At 32.4% G+C, this 26,335-nt stretch overlaps 1 protein-coding gene across 1 annotated transcript in view; it reads left to right on the plus strand.

Annotated features, from left to right (window-relative positions):
• Positions 1–5,716: 5,716 nt before the first annotated feature.
• Positions 5,717–26,335, plus strand: part of Abcd1 (ATP binding cassette subfamily D) — a 52,623-nt gene continuing 32,004 nt past the window's right edge. The window contains exon 1 of the mRNA XM_074117943.1: positions 5,717–6,392. Within this exon, the coding sequence (XP_073974044.1) occupies positions 5,854–6,392 (539 nt within the window). The 5' untranslated portion in view covers positions 5,717–5,853. The remainder of the gene's footprint in view (positions 6,393–26,335) is intronic.

Genomic DNA, 26,335 nt, shown 5'->3' on the forward strand with positions numbered 1-26,335 from the left:
GTTTTAGATCCGTAAATTGCAAATTATTTCTAAACGACTCAGTTATGAAGATGTGTTTTATACGAAGCAATCTCTTATTCCCTTATTTCGATCAAATAGAAGATAAATTCCCGTCGTGTTTCGGAAATTTGGGTGTTCATAAAAAAATACAAGATTGTAATCTAATCTTTTTTAGGTTAAGGTGTATAAGAGATAGAAACTTTCAACGTGTCTCCTCAAGCATGCTTCACCTATCACGACTTCCATTATTACCCAAGCGATTTTCTCTGAGAATAATTGACAACAATTTGACCGCAAAAAAAAAAAAATACCAGTGCCTCCATCTAAATTGCACAATTTTATTTTACTTGTTAATTATTTTTAATTTTTCACATACCATGCCACACTACCTCGCACTACTAACCGACCTTGACATCCTTCATGTTTGCTTGGAAAAAAGTTTTATTGCTTTTGTTTTGTTTTTCTTATTCTATGATCTATGCGGATATTGATTATTATTGCATAATTCCATCCTTCTAGTTTGTAATGCTGCTTTAAATAAATCATTCATCATTAGAAACTTACTGGCCGGTCAATTATTAAAATTAGAGCGATTAAACACATTTATCACCAGATTGAATTACTTTGGATACAATTGTCAGTGTCAAATTAGTAATTAATGTAAGGATAAGTTTTCGAAACTTACGAGAAGTCTCAAATTTGATATTCCATTCTACATCTAAATCCTGTCAATAATAGAAATGTGGAAACGATTTTATTTCAGTTTTCTCAGTAGGATAATCTGGAATTCTTTAGAATTTTATGTTGTAATTAATGTTCGTTATGGGTTTAGTGTCCTTTATAGGATTAATCAAACAAATAATTTTGATTTCAAACATAAATAATAATGTTTCTTTCTCTGTACAATAAAACTATTGAAATATTTCATTACAATTGAATATATTGAATCATTGATTTCAGTTGTATGGGAATACAACTTTTGCTTTTTTAGTTTTGAAGCTTTAATAGCTTCCTTCCAAATTGTCATTTTAAATGGCCTGAAGAAGATCTCCTGGGGGATGAGTGACTACAAACTGGTTCATCCAACTGTAGTTATAGTTGCTTGAATATGGTTGATTTAGTAAACTGTCTGCGTTACGAAACTGTAACACGTGCAGTTTAATGGATGTCTGTAAATATAAACAATAAAATTGTTCAATTAAAATGCAATAATGCTGTAATTAAGGTTTAAGTATCACAATGTAAGAACAACCGGATATAAAATATGATTTAATATGAAATTTTGCCTTGAATTTATTAGTATTGAATAATCTTTTATTTATTTATTTTTGTTTAATATATACAAAATAAACAAGTGAGAGATACATGTAGTTTTTATGTTGCGTTATACTTTATTGGATATCTGTCTTCACTTCTCAAGAATCTTATCTTCAAACTGTAATATGAAGCACCACAATTGAGCAGAATTTTTATTTTAAGTTTTCACCAGCCTCCTATGTCCCTGAGAGTGCGTATTTCTAAATGTTTTCATCCTTTAGTCTCTGTTAAAATCCTTTTAACTTAATAAACGGAAAAATGTGTATAAAAATGTAAATTTGATATTTCGTTTATGCGCAGCTTATATTCAAACCATTTAACTGGAAGTGCCCACTTTTCTGCAAAAACTTTTCTTGTATTTTTCTTTGTTTATTCTTGAAAATAATTTCTGCATTTTTTATGTCCAAAAGCTAAATTGCCTATTTATGTACCTAGAATTCATTTTGCAATATTTCTCATATACGTTTGCTACATTTGGGAAATAATGTTTAGGGTTACGCTTCTTGCAAAAGTACAATTTTATTGCGAATTACGTTTCTATTTCTTTCATTGTAATTAATTGTGTTTATTGAGGTGCCTGGCGCAGTACTTGAAACATTATGTCGCTTAAAAGAATCTTTAGTCACATCCAAAGAAATCCTAAAAGATTTTCTTACCTCAGAAGAAACTTACTAGAACAAAAACTTACAAAAAAGACACTGACGTAAGTACTCGTAATAGTGCTACTCAGTTTCCCCAATCTAATCATGACAATTCTGGCACTCATGACTCCTAACTACTCTGCCAATCATGTTTAGAAGATTGGCCATCGAAGCTTGATTAGTTGCACTTCTACTTAAATTGATTTCTAAGGAAAGAAGGTCACTTCCGCAAATGCGTCCGAAGGAAATTATTTCGTTGGATCTTCAAATAAACTGTCGCGACCACTCGCCTCTTTACATATCGAGATATCGAGCAGACTTATTAGTTCTTGCAGATAGCTACCCCATTTTATTTTGCTATTTGTTTGTTAATACGTAGTGATCATGATAGAAGCTATTTATCTGAAAAAAAAACAAAAAAAAAACATTAATTTCAGTAAAGTCTGCTGCTGGTTGACTGACTTTGGTTTGATTTCTTGGAATTACTTTTGGTAGAACAACACTTTCTTTATTATCGTGTCTCCAGTTGCAAAAGAAAATGTAAACTATCTGTGATTTTCCGTTTTTGTGTTATGCTGTTCATAACAATAGCGAGTGGAAGATTCATTTGCAAAATCCACCTCTCTTTCTCATGGTTACTACCCTGCTCAATTTCATTCGTGATTAGAGGAAGAAAAATATGATTATTTTTTTATTAGCTAAGATGGTAGATGATGATTAATCGAATAGTTAGTTTACATTGTTGTCTTGAGTATTTATTATTGAGACGGTGTTTTTAGAAGAAATAAGAAAGCTTAGTTTGGTGTTGCGGTTACTTCATAGATTGTATATATATACTTATATTAATGTTCATGTAATTCTTGGGTCGTGATTTGCGCTTGCCTCTCCATTATTTACAGCAGGAGTAAGGTTAGTTGCAGTGTCTCGGAAAGTGAGCAGGCCACATGCAATCTGACCACTTAGTGCTTAGAAACTTTGACTCCAGATATTGCTCAAGAGGCTGTATTCTTGCGACAACCCGGAAAGAAACTAGCAAAAAGTCCTTATATACGTATATATAATTTATATATTTAAACGTACGTGTTTGTGTAAGCTTAGATAAAATAAATTATATAGTAGTGTGAAAAATGTAGAAGAATGCTTGTCCTACATTTGAGGAAAAAAACTGCAAAAAAAAGTAATGAAATAGCATCTTAAATTTTGAAATGGAATTTTTGAAATCGAATCCACAGTTACTTTATACGTACTCAAAGTAATAAGCTACAAAGTTTTTATAATTATTATCTAGGTTTGTACGTTTTAAAGTTTCCTGATATTGTAAATAGTTTTATTAGACAACCAGTCCAAATGTTAAAATATCTCCGCTTAAATGCGGGAACTTGAATTGGCACTTTTACTGAGTATATTGTTCAGTTTTTCCAGAATTTGTTTTTATTTTTATTTTTGAACCTTGATTTCTAAATTCTTATTTACTTATTCACTTTAATTTGAAAACTACTTCTAAGTACGATTGGTTAATCGGAATGACAATTTTACTGAATAAATTCCTGTAAGTTTTAAATATTTTCGAAAATGGTTACAACAATTTTCACTTGTCGCTATGGAAATCAGAATGCGATGACCGCTAATTACTCTGAGCTTTGACTTTTTTTCATAACGTGTAATTTCAGCTGATATTTAATAAAATGAAAGAGAAACGGTACTAGGCGTTGACATATTTGTTTGAGTTTGAGGAAGTGTTTTCATTCCTTTCAATCTTCTCTAATAGCTAAAAACCAGAATATGGCATAGGTGTTTAAAAGGTTTTGGAGAAGAGACATGCCGAAGTTGAAGATTGTTTTAAATGTTGGAGGAAAAATTACATGAGCCAACAAAATGTTTAGGCTCTGTCAGACTTGCTCCGTTTCAGGTTGACGTTTTTTGTCAATGGTGTAACATATATTCTTCTGTATAGAAGGGTTCTGGAAGAGTAAAAGCCTTTCCTCATTGGAACTTCATGAAACTATTCAGTTCTTACAATCTGCTTAGTCTTACTAATAAAAAAATAAATGTAATTTCAAAACTTGAATATGTATATTCAATATATTATATTGGCACATTCTCCTAGTTCAATCGATTTATTTTAAAGCAATGCAAATTATTGATGGCTTTTTTGCTGTTTGCACCAAACAATTCGCAGGTTTCTTAAACTTTTAATTGCAAGACTTGGGGCACCACTCTTTAATCATAAGAACGCTTTTGTTGTAGTGAACAAATATTACCTAAACAGAATTCTACAACACCTAGTAAACATTCCATTTTGAGAAATTAATTAGAAATAAAGAGGAAGAAAATTATATAAGATTTTTCTCTCTGTTAGTTTATATCACAAACATTTTTTTATTCTCATCCAGAAAGATTTCGAATCTAAAAATCTCCTTTCAAATATTTGTAATAATCTCAGTACTTCCACTTTTAAGAAGTGAAGAGGAAAAAAAAAAAATTTACAAGGCAGTTTAAGCGAGAATAATCTGCTTTGCAAAATAACTAAAATAAACAGAATAGATTATCTCACAGTTATATTGAGTTGCAAACTTCTGCTGCATCACCTAAACAATCAAAGATGATAATGTAATCGTGACATCACTGTTACGACGGCCTAACATCATCTTAAGGCGACAACACGGGAGATGAATGTATTTTTTTACTTTCTCTCTCGTTTCGTCTTATACTTTCTGTTCATTTCACTCTGTAATAGTGAAAGTAACAAATAAAGATTCGTTCTAACAGACAGCGTTCATTCTATTACCAGCCATAGGTAATAGTGGTGACAATGGTTTGGGTCTATTTTGTTGTCTTAAGGCACGGAACAAACTTTACTTTTATCATTTTTTTATCTCAGTTATTTGATAACAAATATCTCCATTTTTGCCGAATTCCCGACCTTGATATTTCCGTTCTTAAATTCTAAGTTGAGTAAGTTCATCGTCTCTTTCAAGTTTTAACGCTAATATCTTAGAAGGAATGAAAATCAAAATCTTAGAGAGCAAACAAAAAGCTTGCGTTTGACAGTTTTGATACGCTTTGAACCGAATTAATCAACCTATATTTTGCATGTAAACATACTAAAAAGTATTTTTTCAATTTGATCTGCCATATAAATATTTTTAAACGCCACAATCTAGGACGATTTCATTATGTTTGTACAATTCTTCTCCAACCCTTTCTCTTCTTAATCTTCCTGTAATTGTTCTGAGACCAAGACCGCGGGTTCGAGAGCAAGGAACAATGATCCCATTCTAGCCAGTCATTCCGGTTTCTATCGCCTTCTAGAAGCGTACATTTGCAGTTGATGCATTTCGGCCAAAAGGCAAAAGCGTTTTAGCGTTTAATGGACTCGTTAGCTAGCGGTCCAGGAAACTCGTTGTCTCAGCGTTCCTCAAAAAATACCCGTGGGAAACTCAATTTCAAACATTTGTAAAGATTGCAATACTTTCTCGCACTAAAAGCAAGAGAAAGTAGTTGTATAAAACCTATACTGTGCCGTTGGAAATAAAAGTGCATTCACCTATATTTAACTTATTATAAATAGATTAATTTTAATGGCATAAAAATCTAAAAACAATCCAACCAAGGATAGATTAGCGAGGTAGGAGTATGACTGTTTGAGTATAGCGAGAGGCGCATGCGTCAGTTTCCCTTTCTATCTGCAAGTTCAGTATCCACTGTCTGCCGTCTAGTCGCGGGTGGTGCACCAGAATGTCCGTAGGCAGTCACTTTCCAGACCGCTGTTGGTCTATCGATTGATTAACAATGTTCGGTTCCTAATTTTTTTTATATTATTTTTTAAATATGTACCGGTATAATTAACTGTCAGTGTCCACTATAGACATAATCATAAACCAAACCAATCAAAATGCCAACTGTGATATCTAAATGTTTGGAGGACGTCTCCAAATACAATATCAATAAACAGAAAGTTGGTGGTGGCGTAGTGACAGCGGCACTCCTTCTATACGGTTGTAAACTAAGTTACCCCTACATTAAATTATTAGTTAACACTAGCCCTAAGAAACCACTGGTTGTTACCAATAACAACAAAAATGAACCATCTTCTGTTGAAGAGCAATCTCCACCGGAAATTAAGAAGAGGATCATACCAGGTTTCAATAAGGATTTTGTGATTGAACTGTATAAATTAGTGAGACTGTTAATTCCTAGTTTATGGTGTAAAGAAGTTGGACTTTTATCAGTGCATACGACCGCATTGATTACAAGGACTTTTATGTCAATCTATGTGGCTACCATGGAGGGTAGAATGGTTAAATACATAGTTCAACGAGACGTAAATAATTTTGCAATTATGCTACTTAAATGGCTCGGTGTGGCGTTGCCAGCCACATTTCTGAATTCACTCATCAGGTATCTTGAGTCAAAAATTGCACTTGCATTCAGGTGAGTAAAATAAATAAAGTATTAAGCAAAAATAATGCTTAATTTTTTAAAATGTTTCGACGCTAGGGAAAATAATTCTGTAAAGCCACCAGCATATTGGATTGCAACGCGGAGATCCCGAGTTTGAATCCAGCTGCTGGCCTTCAGAGTTTCTTTTCCTAGGATGAGCTACTTACAGTTCACTGCCCTGTGATGTAAGTAACGAGAGGACACTGTCCTGACATCGGCAATGGACTGTAAAAAGTTCCGGGCTAGCAACCTTAGAAGTTGAAGCGCTTTAAATTAAAAAAAAAAAAAAACTGTAAATGAAGCAAAACTTATGAAGTTACACCTGAACTATTCTATGATTCCTCAGGGTAATAGAGGACAATTTCATCAGGTTATACAATAATAATTTTCTTACCACCTTTTGCTAACTCCCTATTATTTGGGCAAGTTAGACACTAATTTTATTGGCCGTGTTATTGTTTTGATACAAGTAATGATTCTTTAATTTGTAGTAGCAATACCTCAAGATATTTTGTTGCTTGTTTTGTTCAAAAGAGTTGAACAGAATCTCTATGTCATCAGGTTGATTTTGTTACACTTAAGTGTTCCTCAAGCCACAGTTCATCCCATTGATGAATACTTTCATTAAGATATTCATCACTGAAGCTTTGAGATCTAGATCATTCATACTATTGGAAGGGGGGTCACCTCGCCATTAGTAAAATTTCATTATTTTATTAAATAATGGAAGTGATTTTAATTATTTTTGAATGGTAATGCATTCAAATTGTAATTTTAGTTGCAATTATAGTTTACATAACATAACTAATGACTCTCATTCTCTGTCTCTTAGAATGTATTTTATTCTTGATAAGTTTAGTCAGTAATACAATATTTAACACCCGGTCAAAATCATGAAGTAGTCGATTTACGCCTTTTCTCTGCTAAGGCGCGTCATCAACAGCTGAGGTTATTGGCGCTGGGAGCTTTTTTCAGTACACTGTTAATCTCCGGATTAGTTTGCTTCTATTACAGACAACACAGCGCCGAAGAGTCATCTCCAAGGAACAGAAACTGTAAGGGTCAGTAGCGGGATTTAAACCCGGAATCTCCGAGTGGGGATCCAATGTGCAAACCACTTAGCTAGTCCCTTCCCTAAGATTCAATTGTTCCAAGTAAAACAAATTTAAATTTGTAGTGAGCTAAATTGCTGTTATTTTATTCAATTTTGTTCGTTTTCTGCTTTAATGTATTTTTCTGAGAATCCATCCACGTCTGTGCGAATATCGTTTAGCAGGTGTAAATCCTTTTTACCGTTTAAATACTAAATTGCTATTTCGTTGTTAATTAACCTTGGGTACCTGTCATTTTTTGTATGTAGGCTCTATTTCGATGGATACATTGAACCATAACAGTAAGAAATCATTTAACACGCTGGGCTTTATTCTTGGAAGCAGTTGAGCTTTGCGCAACATCAGACGTCGTCTAATCTTGTATTGTAGTTATATGAAAAGTGAATTGGATTAAAAATTCTGTCTTATATTCTGAAGGACTCTTCAATTCAATTGCACCATGAATATCTACAATCAGTTCTGAGGCCAGAGAGTATTTGGGATCTTTCAAAATTGTTAAGTGAAATGTGAGGTAGAATGCTGTAAAAGGATTAGATGAATTGCTTAAATTCTAAGTAAGATCAATTTTGTTTGGCCGTAATACGAGTTTCTGATGAGCAATATTTGAATTTGGTGGCTATAATTTTTGAAACTCTGATACTAATGAACTTTATAACCTTGTACATTTATATTAGATGGGTTCTGTATTTTGGTGGTTTGGCCGATAAGATTAAGTTTCAGTTAAATGTAATTTGATTAAGTGCAAAGTTGATGTAGGCCGATATATAGAATGAATCAATGTGTCTTTGTTGTGTGTTTGCTAAACCCCAACAGTATCAACTACCCAATTGGAGTGTCAGTATGTGTTGCCATGCTCAGATTCCCACCAGAACGCCCTTATCCCTTAGAGGATCATCTACTTTCTAAGAAATGGTTTTATCGTCAATAATCTCTGAAAAAAATCTATTTAGTTTTCCCACACTTAATTTTACTCTTGAGATCTTGGTCTGAAAATCGTTTATGGAAATTGATTTTACGGAAAGTAAAGGTTGCTGAAAATGTCGCCCCAATAAAACAGAGTCAATTTTTAAATTTTGAAGGATTTTAGAGTTAGGGAGAAAGAAGAGCATATCTTTATTGAGGATGTTTTACGTTTCTCCTGCTTCTGCCATCTTTTAAGTTTCACAGAGTTTTTATATCTTAAAATATCTCTCTAAAGGCTTAAGAGGTGACGCACTCTGGAGAAATATACTTATTTGTGAACAGCATCGTATCAGCGAAACCGAAACAGTAAACTATTTAGATAGTAATGATTAACAATTTACTGTCGAATAAAATTTCACATCTTTTATTTGCCATTAATTTTTAACCACAATGATTTGATTATAAATTATATATATTATATATACGATATATATTTAAATAAATTACTACATATTGACGTAGTTATGTAAGCGCAGTAATTGTGTGGTCGGTCTAGTTCTATGAGCCGACCCGTAGCCTAGTTTTTGGAACGCTGTTTTTATTAGCTATTATTATAACGGCATTATCTTAATAATTGGTCAGATTATGAATGAAGCGTATTTTTACGTAGCAAAGTGGAACTCTATTTCCTAATATAAAGACTTGCTCTCTTGCCACATCTATCTCTCCAACTCTCTAAACGGCGGCGGCCCTTTGCAATGCTGTTGGTCTGGTAATCTTGTCTAATTTTCCACATGGTATTTTAATTTAATAAAATTTTAATTCCACAGTCAGATGGAATTTTGTAAGACTATTTGACACGTTTTCACCCAATTTGTGTGTTCATATTACCTTCTTATATTATGAAGACGCTGTTCTTCAGAATTGCCAGTTTGTTCGATTTCCTTGAGAGTTTCATCATTGCCAGATGAGGCCTGAACCTATTTCAATTTTTCACAATGATTTGATTACAAGTTCTATTTTAGAAAACAAGCAATGCTTTGCTTAAGAACATCTTGTCCATTGACTTCATATTCAGTTTATGCGCTGCTTTAGCATCTTTACGCTTGTGTTTTACTTCTTTTTCTTTGAGTGACCTGTAATTACTAATGTATCTTTAGAAACAATTGTACATTTTTAAAAAATATTCACTTTTGGATTGATTATTTTAACGAAGTCTCAAAACGTACTCAAACATCTGTAATAGGTTTTTAAAATTAAACTGAATCTATCGAACATGGACATTTTATACCGAATTAGTTTCTTTAACTTTTTTTTTTTAACTTATTATTTTAAATTTATCTACCATTAAACCTTCCAATTTCATTTTTGATTTCCCTATATTTGCTTCAGCTACATTCTAACATTTTTCTGGCACTAGAAATAGTTGGAACTCTTCGAAACTCTCAAATCCTCTTGACCACGCTTCATTTAGCAGTGAATCCTAGCTACAACTTCCAAAAGTCGGATGTACAGTCGCTTTATTATTAAGAGTGATACATTGTGCGGGCATTTCAATAAATTTAAAAAAATAATAATCATCATTAACCCAGGGATTTTATACACATATAACTAGATATTATAAAATGAAATCTTGGCACCGAGTTAAAGCAGGTACTTCACTACCACAACAATGTGAAGGACGGAATTTGGTGTTAGTCATTCAATTACGCCAAGTTGTTCTGAATGTTCTTTTGTAAACTGAATTTTGAACAGTTCAGTGGATACGACTTCTATGGGAAGTAGATATGAAACCATTAGAAATTTGCTCCGAAAGTTTAACATTTCTATGTCAATTGTATGATAAACTTAGAGCAATAGTTTTATTTAAAAAAAAGTGGTGTAACCTGAATGTTAGCCAGCTGTCACGTCATACTGGTTAGAGGGTCAAACGGTCCAACTCTGAGTTCTTTATGAGATTAACTCTAAGGAAAGACAACCCAGCTTTGAAAGCATTTCTTTACATTTATGATTGGTTCCAGAAAATAAAATTGTTACTTTTGAGTGCGAATTGTTGATCTAAGGTACCAGTAATTTGAGATTTTTTTGAAAAACTGATTCAGATTAAAATGAAATAAAATAGAACCTTTTATTTCTATAATCAACGTCTAAAACTAGACGACATTAACTCGGACCAAGAATAAACTGTTTTAATAATAAGCCCACCAATTCACTTGTTTCCGCATCTTCTGAGTCATTTGAAGAATCTGATTAATTGAAAATTGAGAAATCGTCTTCTTTATTGCATGATAGCAACTTGAACAAAAAAAAGAGAAGAATTTTGGACTAAAATTTTATTGTATATTATAAAAAAGTATTTAAAAAAACAATGGTACGACCTGTACAAAGAAATATTTAATCCAGACAGTGTTAATGATCTCAGGTTGCATCCTACTTTCAACAGCCTTTTCTAGGTGTCGCAGAAGTGGATATGGCTACAGCTTGAGTTCTGTATTCCACTCTCGCTTGCATTGTCACACTTGCAATACTATCGTATCTAAAATTCGTGGAAAAACTAAGTTGAAGATAAACTAAAGAATGAAAACTAAAAGCTAATTAGCTGAAGTTAGAATCCGCCAAAAAATCCATAAGAGAATTTTGGAAGACACCTAGTGTTTATTGTGTTGAGATTTTGGTCGAGGTGGGCGAGTTGAAATAATAAAACTACCAGCAGAACTTTACATCCCTGAAGGGGTGATTGGAAAGATCTTGTTAATTAGCAGCCAGTTTTATGCAAAAGGTTGCGTATTTCACTGCTTTCATTGCCATAAGCTAACTTATTACATTAAAGTTCCACACATTTGAAGTTATCAATTGTTTCAACTTGTTCTTGAAGCTTCCAATCGCATATTAAAAGTTCTTAAGAGGAAGGTTTAACGGCGGTAACTACTATGATGATCAATGACAAAGGTAATAAAGTAGATTCACTTGTGACCGAGGACTGGCTGTAATGGTGTCAGGAAAATAGCGTTGAATGCATATATAAATAGTTAAGTAGTTTAAAATGTACATTCAGGTGTTATTTGAATTCTTTTACCCATCAATTAATCATTTTGAACACTGTTCACATTAGGTCAAGTAATTATCATTAACATTAAATTAGCATTCATTAGGAGCAATTTTGCAAATACATTACTTATCGGTACAATAGGCCAATTCTCTATGAATTTTTAGTTATTTATTACCTGTTGAATAAAACAAAGAAACGAGTGATGTTATAATGTATACAGCGTTTTAGATCCTAAGTAGCACTTGGTGAAAAATATCAATGATACCCGAAACGTAAAGCAACAGTAAAGAAGTTTTTAAAAATGAAGAAATTGCCTAACAACCTTCCTTTTTTAATTATGAACCAAGACAATTAAATATTTAAGGAACTCTAAAAAATCCTCATAAATAATTTTATTGTACAAACTACCCTTTTTTTTACGTTTTTCAGGGTGTGTATTTAACCAAAATATGCTAAAAACGGATAATCGCAGACAGATCAAACTCGATTTCGTTTTTGAACTGTTGAAACTAAGATTTTGTCCTTAATCGATCAAAGAGCGAAAGAGCGATCTTATAGATGCTATTTTGGTAACTTTTTGCGATTTTCTCAAAAAAAAAAATGTGGCAATGAAGTATCTCGGCATAATAGTGAATCTAGTAGTGGGAATAATTCGTGGCAGCCAGAGCCTAGCAACGTTCGACTGTCTCAATTAGAGGGTACTCTAGGAACTTGCTATCTGTATTTAATGGCTGGCTTAAATGCGTAACTAAAACACTTCATATTTGCCTTGCTAACATGGAAAGCCGTTTCCGTTTAAGGCTCGCATGGATAAGACTGTGTAAACAGCCTATATGAAATTGATAATGAAACAACATTATCAATGGACAGAGTAAAATCGACAAATGGTGCCCTACCGGTAGATTCGACCCCTAACCTCGAACATCCAACCCGATCTTTTTACCGTAACATATCGACCATTACGGTCGCAACAGCGCCTTCGAATAATTTCTTCCTGATGTGATTATGGCAGATGTACTACCACCACCTAGTTGTAAACGATATTACACCACCTAGTTGTAAACGATAGCAAGTTAGACTGTAATAATCGCAGTTACGAAAACTTATGCAGTTATTAACTCAGTCTGGTTCTAAAATATATTCATCTAGATTTCTTGATTTCCTTTTTCCTGAAATATAAGTTTTAAAAGTTCGCTTGAATAAGATTTACTTCTTCTTTTTTTTTTGTATTTTGGTGATCGTTTCGCTCCAGAACATCTTCAAATCAGGTAATTTCGAAGCTTTTGGAAGAGAGAGTGTTTAGTTTGGATGCTTTAGTCTCAATTATTAGTAAGAACTCCCTTTTTCAAGAATATTTGTGGTGAGAACTTACTACAATACTCTTTTCAGGTATTCATCGTTCTGCTTTGTGCACCTTTTTAAACATAACTTCTTTTTTCATTTAGGTAGTTAGGCCTTGGTCTTAACCCTATTACCAGTAACAGTTCAAGCAATTTAGTTTTTGCAAACTTAAATATAATTAAAACGAAGTAGAACAGAAACCAAGGTAACTTGTTTTAGATGCGCAGTATCATAGTCTTATCTGCGTAACTAATTATTTTGTCACTTTTTGCTATTTTCTGTTTCACATTTCTTTTTCTAAATGTTAGTTTTTTATTAATAAAATATTTAGTTTGAAGTTGAGACTTGAAAAAAAGGTCACCCCATAAATCACTTACGCGTTGTAAACAAGATAGAATGAAAACGCTCATATTTTCCTTGATATTTTCGATTTTGATGAAAAATTATATACTACTTGGAGCGAGGTAAATAAAAACAAACTAGCTGTTGTTTTTAGTTTAAATTCACACATAGTCAACTGAATTGTGGATCAATATTAATGAGATCTGTTGATTAGTTGGCAACTAGATTCAATATAATTAATTGATGAACAATACTCTTGATAGTTTTAGCTACAATTTTACCATTTGCTATTTTAATTTCTAGATGTCTTTTTATTGGTTTTGTAGTCAAATTAACGTAAGTTCCAAGAATATTTGTTATTGTTCCATTGATTGTCTTGAGAGGTGTAGAATCCGTTACTGAATGTGCTCAATAGGAAAGAAGATCTTAGCTGATCAACAAATCTTTTGCCATGCATACTTTTCTTCCCTGAAAAACAAGCCTGATCAATAAGGGTGATTAGACAAGCTTTTAGAGCCGCATTTTCTTTCAGCAGCAGTGTTCCTGTCGACAATAAGTACTGTAAACGCTTTCAGTATACCAAAAAAAAAAATCTATTTAAACTTTAAAATATGTTCTATTATATTTCCATTTTGACTCAGCACACAGCAATCCTTTTCTTTACAACGCCTTTTAAGGAGATTGTTCAAAAGTTGTTATTTTTGTTTAGAAGTGGCCATCTTATTTCCTAGTTTTTCATATTCTCACTTCCCTTTCCGTTTGTCACTTATCATATAATTGGCGACCTTCGTAATTTTTCTTTTTCTCGAATAATAGAGGTGAATCGAGAATAAAAGTTTCATAGTTTTTTTCTCTAAGCAAGTCCAAATCACCATTTTTTTTTTGTTTAAGTATCAACATTCCCTCCATACACCTGTATGGTCTATTCTTGTTGCTAATCATTCACAGAGTTGACCTAATCAAGAACAAATTTTAATTCTTTTACCTTTACGGATCGACTGAAACACTTTACAAACATCTGGCTAATTACAGTTCACTTCCATCTTTTTTTTTTTTTATTATAGTTCGCATTTGTTTTCGTTTATGGATACGATTACATATTGTTTTTTGAAATGGATTTAGTGAGAATGTTATCTGGCATTGTGTATTGTAGAACTGTACTGAAAACGTGTCTTGTTTCAGGATGAGTTAATTACCGTCTGTGTTCATTTCTGTGCGTGGTGGCAGAAACAATTCTGAATGTGTTGGAAAATGATAAACGTCACGAACAACCTAAACCACATGTTTCCTTTGCTGCTAAGCGGAAGAATTTGCATACATGTGGAGAGGATATTGATAGCGCGTTTTAGCTAACCAAAAAACGTTGAATAAATTTTTAGAAAGATTGAATTTAGTCACGATTTATTTTAAGGAATGATTGAAATAAATTTGCGATGTACGAGTTGTAGAATGTCTCCAATTGAAGTAGGTGATGTGTTGTTGTCCTTATAAATAAGGACAGTATTAAATACTAGGATAATGTTTTTAGAACTAGAGGTTTTCTATGTACTTTCTGGTTGGCAGCACACATTAGTTCTGTAACAGTAATGATACATATTTATTGCCCTCTATATAAGGGCCTGGGGTTACTCAAGGTTACCATGGTGTACTCTAAATAGTGGCTAGTATTTCGACATCTCCATTAGTTTTTAAGTGTAGTACAATAAAAGTTAGCTTCTTTCTTCGGGTATAACAGAGACACATTTGTAATTGTCAAAGTCGCCATGCTTGGTAGAAAACACGCAGTATAATGTCTAAATAAGTTTGAGTTAATTTAATAGTTCGGTTTATAGGCTTTCATTTACTCGATTTGGATGTAGTCACATTTTTCCAATTTTTAACAATCGAATACTTTAAAAACTTGTCGTTTTCTTAATTTCCAGTCTTCTACAGCTTTATTTCTGTACCAAGTTATTTATAGCGCAGGTAAAAATGATAAGCGAACTTTTCTTTGTTATGGCATTTATGTTAAGTAAAAAGTGTTATATGAAATCTAGATCCTGTTTCTGTCAATCCTGTTTAATAATGAAAACAAAACGAACTCATCTGCAATTGTTATTTGAAGTCTCTTAAACAATAATTTGGTAGTAGTACAGAATGTAGAGGAATCTGGAAACTTGCTTTAGAGCAGCTGAATAAACTGACATTGTGGTTATTTTAGTAGTCAACGGATTGTATGGAAAGAAACTACACCGAATACAGTGGCATTTCCTTTATAGAGACTTGGTACGTTCTAAGACATTCCATTTCATAGGCGGCAACAAATTACCATCATAATGGTGCTCCAATGGTAGAAGGTATGAAACTGATGACAATATGCTGTGGTGGAGACCCTTTTGCTTGGCTTCCAAGGGCACCCTATCTACTAAATCGTGTTTCCTTATAAAACAGTTCAATCGATTATAATCTAGGATTGGTATGATTTCGTGTTTGTAGCGATTTGGTTGAATTTTTGATGAAATCCATGGTAATTTTATTGAAAAGTAATGTTTTTTAGAATATACATTCTGGGAATTGATTGAAACCTGAAACCTTCCAACTGCTTCTTGAATATACATTTAAGTTCTATACGCGACTATACAAAACTACAGAATCTCAATAAATCTGGCACTCAACAGGTAGTGCTTTTTTTTTGGAAGAATGTAGTTAGCCTTGATAGATATTTTGGGTTGGACTGTGTTTTCTTATTTTCCTCACTTTCTCTCTTTTGGCGCACCGGGAAGTATTTTGAGCCATATTTTCGAAATTAAATTTTTAACTACTTACTTCTGCTTTGTGATTTCGGATAATTCGCAAGAATCTCCAACTTTACATTCTGTTTTAGTTACCACTCTGAGAATTTTTTGTTAATAAAGATTTTATTAAAAATTCTCTTATAAAGTAAGTAAGTGAAAGCCTGCTTCATTTATACTTTTCCAGTATATATATACTTTGTATTCTGGAAATATATACTTGTTTGGGTGGTTCTGCAGAAGCTGCTACCTTTTCCCCAAAGTTGCCATCTTTATAAATATATGTACTTATATAACATAATGCATTCGATAAACTCACATTACTTTAATAGACTCTTTTTGTCCAGTACTCTTAGAGATTATCCATCTAGTTGTGGATGCCTGAATCAAACCCAATCAGATTGAAATTTGTATTTTCTTTTGAAAAACTTAAATCCATTAAAGTGTCCTTTTTCTCTGTCAAAGTGCGGAGCTATTGATCGCGAAATAGTAAAACATTTGTTGTGAAAGTTCTTTGAATTCCTTTAAAAGGAGGGATTTATGGCGAATGTGAGTTAAAGTTCATAGTGGAGCAATATTGTTAAAACCTATTAAATTGTTATTTTAGAATGATGTTTGTCGGAGAGGAAAGAGATAGTATTAGATATTGTCTTGGCAGTGCTGTGGCTAGGTATAGGCTATACATCATATTTGGTATATAGCTTAATAATGTTCGATTAGGCAAAGTTTGTCTAAATACACTAAACATGAAATAAAATAAATAACTTCAAACTTTTCTTTATAAAAAATAAGTTTCATAAGTTTAACTTAAATTAGATAATTACAACTAATGGTAATTAGATAATTACAATAACTAATGATTCTTTTATAGCCCAAACTATTAAATCTGATACAATCTACACTTTGAAGATGATCACAAGTAATCATAATACTAATCGCCTAACAGCTCCATCAAATACTATGCAGTAATTACAACGAAATTGACGGAAAGTTCTACATATAAATAAAGCCATCGCCTAGACTAGACAGATAGTTGCTATCAGTTTAGGCAAAAGCTATTTTTTTTTGTAAAGGCAGGTTTTCAAGTTTATTTTTGGAATTAATATTGAAAAGCAAGTAAAGTGTTTGTAAGAAATCATCGAAAGTTTTATCATCCAAGTAAGATGAAAACGTATTTAACTATTAGTTCACGTTTGTTGTTTTATTCCGATGATTCATGTATAGTGAACCGTTTAAACTAATAGTAAATAAAAAGTTCTTATCAAGAAGACACGTCACTTAGACGACAGCTGCTACCAATTTTCGTATTATCTTGTCTTGAAAAAGAAATAATAATATAATATAATAATATTATTATTTCTATTTTATTGCTAAATGTTTTATGCATTTCAATTACGAAATTGCAAGATCATGAGATGAACTGATAATTACATTTTGGACGATTGGTGCAAACTGGAAGGGAATTCACATTTCTTTTCTACCTACCGAATTATTCATGATAAATATCAAAAGTGAGCCGTGTAAACCCACCTAAATATAAATAGTAAAAATATACTCACTTTTATGCAATATAATGATGCAGTAGTGCCGGGTGCAAATGCAAATCAATTTCTAAAACATTTAGTTAGTTATTTATTGAAGAGGGTGACAATTTAAGTATGTGAGAGAATCCTAAAATGTTTTTTATATTGCTAATTTCTTTGTTTAATAAAAAATTTGTCGGTAATAAAGAATGTGTGATGAAGCAGAATTTGATTGAATAATAGCATTTTAACCATAAAAAAAATTATTTGTATTGTAAGAATACAGTTCTGCTTCTTTTTTTTTTCTTTTTTGCAATCGGTTAGTATAAATAATTAAAGTAGTATCTTAGAATTGTCAGAGAACATTTTCTTAGTGTTACACACATTTAACTCAGTAATTCGCTTGAAGGAAACTGCCAAATTAGTATTTATCTTCACTTTGTGGAACGCACGTGAAGAATGTAATTGATATTAGTTTAGTTAGAAGTTGGCATGGCCTTCCACCGAATAACAAACTTGCTACTCAACCTCTTCTACCTTGAAGCGAAGGACGGAACCGTTCTGAATTGGAAACATCTACTTTAAATCCTAAAACTCTGACTGCAAACAAAAGTCATCAAAAAAATATAAATATTAAAAAAATATATATACATTTATATAACCTGTTTTATTTTTTTAACAGTTTATAATAAATTTATATATATATATCTTTAATTCATAATTTTTTTTTTGAATAATTACCCAACAATGTTGACTGTTTTTTAGTAGTATTGAAACGTTACAGATATTATCAGCAAGCTGTTGAAATTATTTAGTGTTTAATTCCTTCTGATAAATGGAAGCGGCTATATCTAGGTTTTAAGCTATTCCTCATTAGTCCCAACATTTTAAGGACAAACTTCTTTCCGATATGAACAAGTTGTCTTGGATCAAGATAAAATTAGTACAATCAAGTTGAAGATGTTGAGCTCTGATCTTTAGTTTAGGATTGTGGGAGGTACCCATATTTTTATGCAACTTGGAGCCAATATATTGCGTGTGAGGTGCACCGTAACTCATAGTACAAAATCTTAAAAATGCAGTCTGGTGCTTGTTCCCTTTAAGTTAGGTCCAACTTAATCTGTATCTAGAATTTTTATAGTTGCTCTAAGAGAAAATGTAAGTAAAGAAAAAAGCAACTTTGAGGCAGGTTTTACGTCCAACTACCGATCTGGTGTAATGGACAGAAGCGGATAGCAATTATACTTCACATTAAATTCTTTTTATTAACCATTAAACAAAATGTAAGGCCTAGACCGGGAATCGAACCCAGTACCAAATCATAACTTTGCAGGCCTTGTCTCTGATCGCTCGGCTACCATAGCGCCTAATAATAATAATATGAGTATTTATGTTGGATTTTCCCTCAAAGCAGCTAGAGAAGAAACGAGTTTCAATTAAGTAATTAGTTTACGTGGTCATTGTGAGTTTAGTAAAAGTGATTACTTTTAATAAAGCCATTATTAGCAATTTGAGATAACAGTCGTATAAAATTGCAGTGGGCAGCATGGAACGTAAAAAGTAAAAATAATAAAAAAAAAAAGTAGGTCAGATAGTAAAGTGTAAGCGATAAAATGAATCTATTAGCCATATTGTCCGTTCTTTCTGACGTCATATGGGTAAGAACCGGTCCAGAAACGTCAGCATGACGTTTACTGTTTTAATTAGGCTGTGACTGACTATACCATACTTATTTTTTTATTTCTGAAAATAAGAAATTATAAGCTAGAAACATTTTAAAAAGTTAAAACCTGATTTTAAAAATGGGCTTAGTGCGTATGTTGATAATAATAACATTAGTCGGATTGTTACTTTCTACTTCTAGAGCACAGATAGAGAGATTTTGGGTAGTGTAAAACCAAATCCACAGCGACTTTCTTCTGAGTCAGTGTTTATATGAACAACGTGTATATACACGTCCATTTATTGTGTAAAATGAGTTATTGTTTGTGGAAATGTATGGTCGCACATACTTCACAAATACTGTTGCAGGAGTCAGCATAAGTGATGTTTGCTCGAGTTGATAGAGGGAGTTTCTTTTCATCCTTTAGTGGCAGAAATGCTGCATTTTTCGGCGAAGGCGATCTGGCGGCTACTATATCTGAGAGTGGATGTTGGTAAAGTGGTTATGAAGCATTGATAGGTACTCTTCATTTGTTAGTAATAATGAAAATAGTTAAGTATGCATTCCTCCACAACACATAATTGTATTTAGACATCTCAAGCTACGCCTGAAAAAATATACAATTACTTTACTTACTTGCCCTACTAACTGGCCCTTTTTCTAAATTTGTTTGCCCTACGAAGTCACCAGTTCATGTTTTACATGAAGAAGTTTTTCCGCTTATGTAGATATAGTCTGTTACTCTAACCAGTTTTGCAGATGCCCTTCATATGGCAGCTTATTTTATTATTAAGTGGGCATGATAACATCCAGAAAAGTGATTTTCCGCCCATTATTTCATTAAAATCAAGAAGCGTATCTGTTATGTTCTTTCTGAGAATTCAAGATTCAAGGATACGTGCGTCCAAGAAAAAAGTGTGTGCATTGTATATATTTATTGCTCAGTTTGATTTAAATTATTTTGAAACTACAATAAATTTTATGATTTTTTATTGGAATCTTCAGAAAGAAAATAAAATTGGAAACTGTGAGATATTCTCTTGTTAAAAAAAAAGTGAAATAAAAAGTCGGTCATGGTTGACTCACCACATAAATGTTATCTTAACTAAACAAAACAAAAAATCCTTTTATATACTTACACATTATTTCTTTTATGGACATCATTTATATTCTAGATATATAATTTGTAAGATTATATTCATTTCTAGGCTCGGACACAACAATCGTCCATTAGAATGACTTTATTGACGCATAAACTAAATTCCATGCATAGAGACAACCGAATGAGCTGCACTCTAAACTGCAGTTGATACAATTATAACAAATAAAACTTCTTCATTCGTTTTTACATACTTTATCAACTATTGACAGTGATAATGAATTACCCCAGCAAGTTTACAGTGCCTTGAGTGTGATTATAGCCCCTGGCAAACATGGAATGTTTTGTTTTTGGGGCAAAAGGAGTTGATTAATTGCATATCTTGGAAATATTCACAAACTATTGAAATTACAACAGACTTTAATATTTATTTATTATATCTAAAACTTAAAACCAAAATTAATATCGTAGTAAAAGTTTAAAAGAAACAAAAGAGAAGAAGCAAAAGTTTAAAAAGAAAATTAAAAGACTCACTTGAGGATGTTATCTAGTGGGACAATATATTTTCACAAATATACTTTTTAAGCTTGTGTAGTGTTAACTGATCTCTATTCCACTTCATTTAAACTTCCATTTTAGAACTTCATTTCACTAACCTAGTCAGTGTAGTTAACTTTCTTTAGAATGAAACTGGTCTCTCTGGAGATAAACTTCTTAAAATCTAATTAAGTAAGACACAAATTCTCGAAGGGTTAGCATTAAAATAAAGCTAAAATTAATTGATTTCAACCACTCGATAGGTGCAAATTAAAAGTCTTGACTCCTTAGGCAGCAAATAGAAATTTATAAAATTTATAAAATGAAAAAATTAAATGAAGTTATAAATGAAATTATTAATAATTATCATTAGGGAAGGGATTTCAAAGAGAGATCAAAGGTTCGAATCTAGCTGCTGGCCCTTAGATTTTCTCTTCCTAGGAGCTTCTTTCAGCTCACTGTCTGGTGATGGATAGTGTGGTCGGTTACGAGAGAACACTGTGTCCACTGAAGGCCATCATTGCTCCGGAAAAAGCTTCGTACGTCGTATGATTTTTCCAAATATGAATTTCCATACAATACTTAATTTGAAAAAATTGACTTGATCGCAAACCCACCGCATGAATCATTTTCTTTTTGAACGCTTTATCTGCTTACATTCATCACTCCTCTTCAGTTTAGAAAATTCGTCTATATCAACACCTCTTCCAACTCCAGCTCGCCATTTCTACTGCATCAAAAATGTTTTTTTAAATTCAAGTAATGTATGATTTATTTCTGTTGGCCTGATTAGAATTATTCATTTTTTTGAAATCTTTTTTTTTTCATAGAAAAGCGTTGCCCCAGAATGACCAATAGTTATATTTTCATTCAATTTTCTTTAATTCTGAGTTGGTCGATTAAAGTGTATAGTTAAAAATTAATTTTATCGTTTACCTTGAATATTAAGGACATTAATATTAGAAATACCACCTGATTTGTGGTATGTCACGTTGTTTCTACAATAGGCCACATACGTAAATGGTTAACTCTTTTCCTTATAACATTAATTAATGTCAGGAAATTTTTCCTTTCATTAGCAAAATTTTGAAGGATAAGTGGACTGTTTGGCAAAATCTGGGACTTGGCGACGTTTCTCTTTTTCAGTTCAAGAACTGAACACCAAGTTTCAAGGAACTTATGGAGATCCATGTTATTACAAAAAGTCACTTTGAAACTCTGTACAAAAAAAATAATTTTATTATTATTATATTGTTGCCCATCTTCAGTTGTTTAAGAATTGCTCTGTAAACGTACGAACTGTTAAGACCAATCGCCGCTTTTGAGCTCTAATTTCCTTTCGCCATTGCTAGTTTCTAACGACTTAAATTACTGTAAATATGGAATTGTGTCTGTAACAGATTTTCTGGGTAAAATTAATGTCCATTCATCTACAAGGCCGCGTGACCACTCGAGCGATTTAAGGCTTCTTCCTAGCGCACCAGATTAGCCTAAGTCTAGCGACACAAGCTTTTAATTAGTAACTTTACTCGAACTTGCTTAAGGACTATATGGCTACAATTTCACCTTTCGGAGAAGAATAATTTGTCTCCAAGTTTTTTCAAAAGAAGCTTTTTACAAAAAAGGGCAGGAGATAGGCTCTAATAAGGGAGCCAGGATAGCTCTATAAAATTTTTGCTAATACGTTTCACTGGCTTTCGAAATATGGCCGTCTTATACAGGACATAGATACGTAAAAGAAAGATAAGATAGATAAAGGATTGAGTGATGTATTCGGTAAGAAATTGTCGAGATGCCTTTACATAATGAGGTTTAAGATGAAGATGATTAAAAAAGAGACAAAATTCCTTAATAAAAACCTTTTAATTTTTTAGCTAGATAACACTTTTGTAGGATCTTTTAAACAACTGGCGAAGTGTGCATATTTCGTCCCGCAGAATGGCGCGTGGGTGGGATATCCGTTACTCCATCTTGATTTAAAAGTAACTTTTCTCTTTTCCTTTTGTTTGTCCACTAATAATAAAGTTTTAATAAAGTTACTGGAATTATAATGTGTGACTTCCAGAATTAGTTTGACTGAATAAAATAAAAGAAGAAATTCAAGTATAAAAAAGCACATCTTGGCGAAGATCATTGGAATACATGAGGGGAGGCTTCAGCATAACTTATGTACTTTCTTCACTTAAATATCTTTAGAGTTAAAAAGTTAAAAGACATTTCTGGCTTTTTATTTTCTACAATGATTATAGATTCATTAAGACCGACCTAAATTCTGTGTTCATGTTTTCATCAACATTGCAAAATTCTCATTTTTCAGTTACTTATTTCGTAATATTGCACTTCAATTATCACTTCAATCTAATAGATTTTATTTCAGCCTTTCATTTATATTATCCTTAATGTTCCGTCAGGACTTAAGTAAACTATCACTCATATTCATATCTCCTTCATATCTTAACCTTTCTATACTATTACTCGTTATGAAGGTTACAATGTTCTGTACATTGACTCTTCGTCATATCATTGACGGCAGTGGTTTTATAAAGGTGGACGTCCTCCACATTTATGAACAATTTTCTCACATTTGAATAGATTACGTAATTGGCATTTTTCATACCAACAGTATTAATTTACTTCGCCTTTCCGTAACAATACCAATCTTTCGTTGTATCTTTCTTTTGTTGCGTCTTTCTCATGCCTACGTCATTAATTAATCATTTCAATGAAACTCGCAAGTGTATAACATGAAATAATAAATGTGATATAAAATATTATACAATTAATTTTATAATTAATATTCTTATAATATTAAACGCCGCTTGAATTACAGTAGTCTTCAGCATTGTTGATTTAAAAAAAAATCTCAAAAATTGTCACTTACCTAAACGTCGGCACTCCGCAAGTGCAGCTCCTCAGAACTGATATTTTGAATTATCTATAATTTTCTAAGTGTCACCAAAGGCATTACTTTGAACTTACATGTAAGGGTGGAGGTTTATCATTTCTCTGAATCTTCTTTAGGAAAAGTAATTATAATAATTCGGCGTGTGAGTCACTTGTCTTTAATGCTGGTTTTTTATAATAGTAGGAATGCAAATTATTGAAGTCAACTATTTTTTATTAAAAATACTAAGTTTTAAGAAAATTTGATTGCTTAAATTCCTGCTTAAAAAAATCTTGGAAGAGTATACTACATTAATTGTAAGCATTAATTCGTAATTGATCAGTAAAGCGACATCGTCCCTTAGATACGTCTAAAAAAACCCAAATCCCCTACACCAAAGTGTCCATAAATTGTATTTACTTTGTAAATAGTTAAATTTTTTTAAATAAATAGGAAAATCGCAAAAATAAAAAAACTAAGGTTCTTTTAAGACTAAGGTTGGAAAGGTTCTCTTGTGTAGGGTTAAGAAGTGTTGGAAGTAAATAACGCGTACTGGCAGAGATAATTTTGTTGATTATTTGCCAGTTTAATTTATTTACTAAGTTGAATTAAATTTTTTATTTGCGCGGATAATTTCATTTGACTATAATAAGGGATCATTTTACAATTCTAAGTTTTTGCGAGATACATGACTCATTGTTCTTTCATTACAACACATCTGGTTATTCTTTGTGAATCATAGTGTATTATCTAATGCGTTCTATTTATCTCGTTGACAGAAACATCGCACTTATCGCTCATAAATTGTTATGGTCTTAAACACACTTGAATTGCATAACCTTTAACTTGAAGTATTCCATAAAAATTAATTTACAAAAAAATGTTTTAATTATTTTGTAAGTAGTAATCTAGTTAAAATAAATAATGCTATTTTTATGAAGAATAATTTTCTGTCAGATTTTAATTAAATTTTAATAGTTTTAAGAAAAGTTACACCAAAATTAGTCCATGCTTTTGCCTTTTAGCCAGTCCGAGTGAACTTTCACTATAACAAAGTGGACACCCTTAGGGTACGAAAACCATCTCAACGTAGGCGTCATCAATGGGTGGCTTCTCCACTTTGGCTATTTATTAAGTTATTAGACCCGTACAAAGAGCTTGAGTTAGCTGCACCACTGTCGGGAATCCCTCTAAATTATGCTAAATGCATCATCGGACAGTGAGCTGTATGCTTCTAGTAAAAAGAGTCTAACGAGGGAGAAAATATAACCGAGATCTTCGCTTTGGAGTCCAATGCACGAGCCATCTGCCTTGTGACTTCTTTTAATTATATTATTTAGGGTGCCACGTTAATTGTGATGTTGGTGCCTTTTCATTGCTTTCTGTTTCCAGACATAATTAGTTGCATTCCTTAACGCCCTACATGTGTTTAGCAGGCTCTATTTAGTTTCTCCGTGAAGGTTAATATAATCTTCGTAGCATGTTATTTAAGTAGAGAGGAACGTTCAGGTATGCCAGCATCCCTGATGTCTACATCATCCTGTAGAAGAACGCTTGTGGACTAAAACAACCCTATTAACTTATTTCTCGGAACGAAATCTAAAACTGCTTCTGACTGCAATCTAGACAAGCCGGAAGTGGATTAATCTCCAGCTCGTTTTGTTCCATTAAGAGTTACGCTTTAATTACTCACAAATTCTCACTTAACTTGACAGAAGTGCAAATGCCCATCTTGAGTCGGCCAGTCTACAGAAATTTTTAGAGGTTAAACCCGCGCAGTCTAGCTGACAAGGGTTTCTTAGTTATCAGTTTAACAATTTAAAATCTTTTTGGAGATACTTCTTAAAATAATCCAATGATTAGAGAGATGTATTGGTAGATTAGGTAGTTATAAATGTGTCATGTAGTTATGGAATAAGATGCTATGATAAATATATGAAATTTGAATTTAAAATATTTGCTAAAGACTAAACTTTGTTTGCAAAAAGTGCATGAACTCAACGGATATTTAAATAATCCTTTGGAATAGGATTTAGTTGGATTTATAGATTTCCAAGTGTGATTTATTTGAGCACCCAAGTATTTTTCGCCTCTTTTTATTCTAAGAATGGTCTAAATGCGAAAGGAGGGCTCATAGAATTCAATTGTTTGCAATGCGAAGTTCTAATGTTTTGCAAATCATTGCAAAAATGAAATATTTAAAAAATTGTGGACAAAAAAGTTCAATTTGAAAATTGGAGAGAGGACATGTCACGTGACAGTTTCTGATCGGATTCCTATTTATAAAAAAAAGTTGAATCTCCAGGAGTATTGAACTTCCCTCGAGGGCACTTTGTATTGGACACGTAATAACACTTAGAAGATTTCAAATTTCTGGCTCCTCTTCCCACCAAACCTGTTACCTTCTGTTAATTCTAAATTCCTCAAGATCTAGGATATAAAATGCAATAATTTATTTACACGTTGCTGTAATCTGTAATTCAGACACTATAATTTTGTATACACAACATCTATAACCGGTTTCTCTTTATAGGTTACAGCGGTAAACCGACAGTTGGTTCGGACTTCCTTGTTCGTCCAGACTGTTCAGCCCAGTCTTAAAAAGATAAATTCTGTTATTTTTTTATGTTTTTTATTGTAATAGGTTTTTGCTTCTTCTTGTTATAAAAGAGATAGTCATTTTATTTTACAAACTAAATTTTTACGTACA

The sequence above is a fragment of the Rhodnius prolixus genome, unplaced genomic scaffold, assembly GCF_049639745.1.
Source record: "Rhodnius prolixus isolate KJV_2025 unplaced genomic scaffold, Rpr scaffold_2, whole genome shotgun sequence".
Taxonomy (NCBI): domain Eukaryota; kingdom Metazoa; phylum Arthropoda; class Insecta; order Hemiptera; family Reduviidae; genus Rhodnius; species Rhodnius prolixus.